Consider the following 5,542-nt stretch of genomic DNA (forward strand, 5'->3'; position numbering starts at 1 on the left):
CTGAGAATTGAGATGGCCCGTGGCCAGGCTATGCCAGGTCGTATGGACACTTCTACCAAGCTTGTCCTGTTGGATTTCGGGCCTGTTTGGATAGCGCCCTTGTCAGAGAGAGCTCCTGTCTAGGCACATTGATCTAGTCCCAGCTGCTAGAAAATGAACGCTTAGGATTGATGCCTGGCAAAGCAAATCTGCCTGGAAGCTGGAAAAGCAATCCTAAAGGGTCCATGCATGGTCATGGAAGCTGCAGTTCAATCCTTCCCTTGACAAGAAATAAGGGCAGGCAGGCAGGTGTAGTAAGGCACAAAGGAAGTTATTTCATAGCAAGAATGGATCATGGATGTAATCCATAGCTTCTACAAATAGGGTACTTGCACTTTCTATTTGTCCTAACCAAAAAAACTGACGTGAAATGTAGTCCAGCATGTCGTGGTGATCCATTCCAATGCATCGCCATGGCTAAGACAAATTTAACTAAGGTGTTCTGCAGAATTTAGCAATCATGAGTGAAGGATTTGATTTGTTCTCTGAAACCAATGTTCAACTCACACATGCATGTAGCAACAAGTTTTCCGCTTGGCTGGATAGTGATCAAAAGTTTGGTTTCTTCTTCCTGGCTCTTCCTATCGTGTTCATTCAGTTATCTGCCCAGAAAAAGATAGAACTAGAAAAGATAAATAATGCCTAAATTGACCTACTATCGTTCCCTCATCTTTAACACATTATCTTCCTAAAGATACTCTTGTTTATGTTTTTCAACAGAGAAGATTTACTCTCGATTGAACAAGAACTCTGGAATAATTTTCTTGCCAGGTTGATCAAAGTCAAATAGCCAAGCCCAAATCAGCTGTCGAGCATCGCAGGAGACAAATAGTGTGTGCTAACCGGTAACAAATGCACCAGTATAATCTCATTGATATCCAATACGAGTTTGCTACCATGAACCATAACATGAATACATAAAAAAAAAGGAAAATATCAGGAAACTAATTGCATCACGCTGAAGTTCTGCCTTCTGCCAGCAGGAACTACTCTGCTTTGTAGTTTTATCAAAGGGTTACTGAAGAAAAAAATGGGTTACCAAGGACAACAGTGTCTGCATCTGCATCTTCGAGCTTATAGTTTATACCATCTAGTTTGTCCCATATCAAACGCTGTATATACAACAGTCCCTCCCAGCACCCGAAAATCGTGAGAACATTCAGCAACTTCTGTTTCGACGTTCTAGTTTTATTGCTTCATAAGAATCCATAACCTCTTTCAATTTTGCCTCAGCAACCTCTGCCATAGTCAAAAGAGGAAGCTTCTGAGCACATGTATACACAATGAGCATATTAGCCTTACATAAGGGACAGGAGAGACAAGGAAACTGTATTTACCTTTATTACTTTGGTTTTGGTCTGGATGATACTCCATTGCTTTTCTCCTGAAAGCATTCTGTAATGAAATTATAAGCAAGTGAGCAAGATGTACAGATAATTGCCTGAAAACTTTGGCCATCTAACATGAAAGAAAATAACAAAGAATACATACAAGCTTAATTTGCAGTTCACTAATGAACACTGAAATTTAAAGACTTGGGCACAACAGGGGATGATTGAAAACTTGCAGGAGAATGTCTCTTTGTGCAACCATACCTTGCTTACATGACTTATCTACCCTTGGTATAGACTACAGAGTAAATATATGTTTATTCTACCACATCAGAGGATGCTTATGGGCAAATGTCAATTTTCATATACAATATATTTAATTAATAGAACATCTCCCCTCCCTCCTTTCGCTCATAGTTACCATTTCAGGATTGTAGAGAGTTCCTTAGAAGTTCAGTACAAAATTTCAAATGCGTAAACTTTAGTTTGCTTTTTATATTTTGAACTGTTCAACATAAAACTTGACTGTAGGTTGTACAGAATTAAACAAAGCACATTGCACTCTTTTCGGTAGAAAAATATTCAGTAGACACAAAATGAACAGGTAGAAGGCACACCTTGATTCCAGCATCTGAAAATGGCTCTGACCTTGACCTGGGGAATGGAGAGGAAAAACTTTGGTTACGGGCAATTATGATGATATCAGTTGCTCAACATCACTACGGGCAGACGGGCATGTTAGCGTCAATTTCAGGGTAACATAAACGCAAAGTGTGTGAAAGACTAAGCAGCTGTTTCTTCTCTCCACAAAGCAGGGTGATATCTTTTCTTTAATCAGGTGCAATCATAAGGTACAATGGTGACAAAATTTGTGTTATATACATTCAAAGGTAAGTGGTGTAACAATGCTTCTTTGCTAATATTGACTGCCACAGATAGAACAGGTGATTAGGGGACCAAGAATGACAGTGGTTCACAACAAACTAGGCCATCGTCACATACAGCTGGCAAATATATAGGAATGTTCATTGACATGAAAGGCTGTTAGTACATACCTGTCAAGGCCCAAAACAGAATAGTGATGTGACATAGTGTAACTCATAGCTTCCCTGGGCGTAGCCCTGAAATTTGTCCTTTGATTCGCATAAAACGTTTCTGTGTTCCAGTACCAGTCATCTCTTTGATGATGCTGATAATAGTTGGGATTATGGCTTTCCCAAGTTCGATAATCCCGACATTTGCATCTCTCCTTTTTAAATACATCTTGCGTGCGCCGTATGCGTTCCTACAGAAATCACTACTGTTGGCTCAGGATTAGTTAAAAACGAATCTGCATGCAAACAAAATGAATGAAATGTGACTAACATAGTGACACCAATTTGTGAGATGGTTCTTTATATTGTCATATCAAAGTTTTCATCTGCTTAGAGTTCTCAAGGGGAAAAGAAAAGTTGAGGAAATATTACTTGCAACCATGTATGACCTTGGCTGCTTCATACTAACATTTTCCTAAGTCAATAATCCATACAAATTGCTGTTTTTCCGGAACTTCATGTTCATCTCCAAGAAGCAACTCAATAATAACAACACACCTAAGGGCTGTAGAGTGAATAAGCTAATGGAATCACTTTCGATGTGCAAATGTTTAAATGCATTTGTAATAAATATCTTGTATGCGAGCAGGGCACTGACCACTCTTTCCCTTTGATCCTCGGTCCTTTCACGCATCCTCTGGTGATACCGTTCCCAGGCTTCACCACGCCGAATTGGTCGACGACGAGGTATGTCTTCCCAGAACACATACGGTTCCGACCTACTAAGCTTCAATGGAGGAAAAAAAGGTTTCACCGATCTGCCCCCAAAACTCACCTTCAAGGCAATGCTGCTCCAGAAAGCAAATACTAAAATGACACCTTTTTTCGTAAAATTTTTATACCTGAGTGTAGAACCAGCTGACCGTCCGGCGCAGTTGTCCGACCTACAAGTCCGCAAGCAAATGCATCATCGCACTCGCACACGGAAATCCACGAGCAGTAACAGTTGAAAGGGACCATCGTTTCAGAAAATTTGTCTCAGCGTAACCACACTAAAGAGAAGCACCGAGTTCACGCCGCCGGGGCGAGGGATCGAGGGAAGGGAGAAGCGAAGCCTCAGGGCGGCCGGGCCGCGGGACCGATGAAAGGGAGAAGCGGGGCACGGAGAGCAGAGCAGCAGGCTTACGGCGGCGGTGGTGGCGGTGGCGCCGACGAGGGTGAAGAGGATGATGGCGGAGGGGAAGGCGCCCGAGTCCTCCTCCACCGCGGCCGTCCCGGATGGCCACAGGCTCGGCTGGCGCTCGCCTTCGCGGCGGCCGGCCATGGCTCGCGGAGCAGGTGGCTGGCTGTCCGAACTGGGGATCTGGAGTCGCGTGACGCCGGCGAGGGGACCCGCGTGCCGGATCGGAGAGACGAGAGAGTGAAGGGGCTGAGGCTGCAAGTGGGCCCTTGTCTTTTCCTGGAGTTGGGTGGTCTAGTAGAAGGAACGGACCGATGGGCTGACGCTTGTGCATGGGCCCAACTTTGATTGCTGTTACCAGGCCGCGCCGGCCTTCGTTGCGGAAAAACGAGGAGGGGTCAAGCCCAGTGCCGTTGGTGGAGCTAGGATATCCCAACAGAAAAAGTCCATTTTACCTCCCTGAAGTCTAGTTTTTCTCCCTAAACTCCAAAACCAGATACCACCTCCCTCAACTTTTAAAATAGTTCATTTTACCTCCCTGATCCGGCTATAGCTGGTTTTCAAAGGCAGTTTTATCTTTTTCCTTTTTATTTATTTAGGCTGAATTTTTGAAAAATCATAGTAAATCATAGAAAAATCATAAAATGAAAAGTATATTTTTGTTCGACTCCACATGAGTAGATCTACACAGTGAATATACAATATAGTATGCTTTAGTACAAAGTTTTTGATGTAGCTTTAGATCTATATTTTTCTGTAATTAATTCAAAGCTACACTTTCTATGGTCCAACTGTGGTGAAATTTTTATGGTGGGCTAATTATTATATGACTGAACTGTAGTAAAAATTTCATGCACATTGTATCATGTATAACTGAGTTATAGATTTATTTATTTTTATTCTTGTTTAATAGTTTTAAAATAATTAAAAGTGTGTGAAAATAGAAATGAGTATGAAAATTTTACTACAATTTAATCATACAACATTTAGACCACCATAAAAATTTCACCACAATTAAAGTATAGAAACTGCAGCTATAAATTAATTACAGAAACACATAGATCTAAAGCTATAACAAAAACTTTGTATTAAATTATATCATATTATATGTTTACCATGTAGATTTACTCATGTGGAGTCCAACAAAATTATATTTTCTATTTTATGATTTTTCTATGATTTACTATGATTTTTCAAATATTGAGCCGAAATAAATAAAAAAGAAAAAGACAAACCCGCATTTGAAAACCACCTGTAACTGGGCCAGAGAGGTAAAATGAACGGTTTTAAACATTGAGGGATGTGATTTACCCAGTTTTCGAGTTTAGGGAGTTAAACTAAACTTCGAGGATAGTTCAGGGAGGTAAAATGGACTTTTTCCTATCCCAATAGCTAACTCGAGGCTCGGTCCACCATGGTTAGTAAGCAACAAGAGCAGGCGTAACATTTACATGGTCTTGATCTTAAAAAAAAATACATGGTCTTGAAGAAAGGATTATCTTTTTTAATTAAAATATAAAAAGAAAAGATGAGCTCTTGAGTGTTGTCTGAGTGTTTTACACCCCTTTTAAAATATATGTTGTCTTAGTTTTCTATTAAGTCAAAGTTTTATTACCTTGATCATGTTTATAGTATGCCCATTTGTTGTCGCGAATGTTGATACAACTTTTTACGAACCTGGTTGTGAGACCCAATCCAAATGGGCCAGTTGGGCCAGGCCAGATGTGAGTTACTGTAGAATCACGGAAAAAGCATTGTAGTGCCCGAATTAGTACCACCTCAGAAGCTAAAGCAGAGCCGAACCAGCTTAAAAGCCTGGACCTTGGAGGCTATTAACTCCGGATCGATCTTTTTGCGAGAAGCGAGGACGAAAGTGCAAGCGAGTTAATTTGGTTCATTGTACATGTAGAGTGGATCTCAGCCCGGGTCGGGTGTTACATTGGTCCAGCTAAAAAGTG

At 41.0% G+C, this 5,542-nt stretch overlaps 1 protein-coding gene across 1 annotated transcript; it reads right to left on the bottom strand.

The window, feature by feature from the left end:
* Nucleotides 1-882: 882 nt before the first annotated feature.
* LOC136545074 (uncharacterized) lies at nucleotides 883-3,838 on the bottom strand. Its single transcript, XM_066537118.1, has 7 exons — nucleotides 3,591-3,838; nucleotides 3,307-3,348; nucleotides 3,063-3,191; nucleotides 2,426-2,655; nucleotides 1,988-2,024; nucleotides 1,377-1,434; nucleotides 883-1,278 (listed from the first exon to the last, which is right to left on the bottom strand). The coding sequence occupies exons 1-7, from the start codon at nucleotides 3,726-3,728 to the stop codon at nucleotides 1,199-1,201; spliced, it is 714 nt and encodes a 237-aa protein (XP_066393215.1). The 5' UTR covers nucleotides 3,729-3,838; the 3' UTR covers nucleotides 883-1,198.
* Nucleotides 3,839-5,542: the final 1,704 nt, after the last annotated feature.

Source organism: Miscanthus floridulus, chromosome 3 (assembly GCF_019320115.1).
Source record: "Miscanthus floridulus cultivar M001 chromosome 3, ASM1932011v1, whole genome shotgun sequence".
Taxonomy (NCBI): Eukaryota; Viridiplantae; Streptophyta; class Magnoliopsida; order Poales; family Poaceae; genus Miscanthus; species Miscanthus floridulus.

Bases quoted from the DNA above. Each gene is read 5' to 3' on its own strand.
- LOC136545074 (XM_066537118.1), bottom strand. From the start codon at position 3,728: ATGGCCGGCCGCCGCGAAGGCGAGCGCCAGCCGAGCCTGTGGCCATCC. The intron at 1,435-1,987 runs GTGTGCCTTCTA...ATTTCATTACAG, and splicing joins TTTCAGATGCTGGAATCAAG to AATGCTTTCAGGAGAAAAGC. The intron at 1,279-1,376 runs GTAAATACAGTT...TGACTATGGCAG, and splicing joins CCAAAACCAAAGTAATAAAG to AGGTTGCTGAGGCAAAATTG.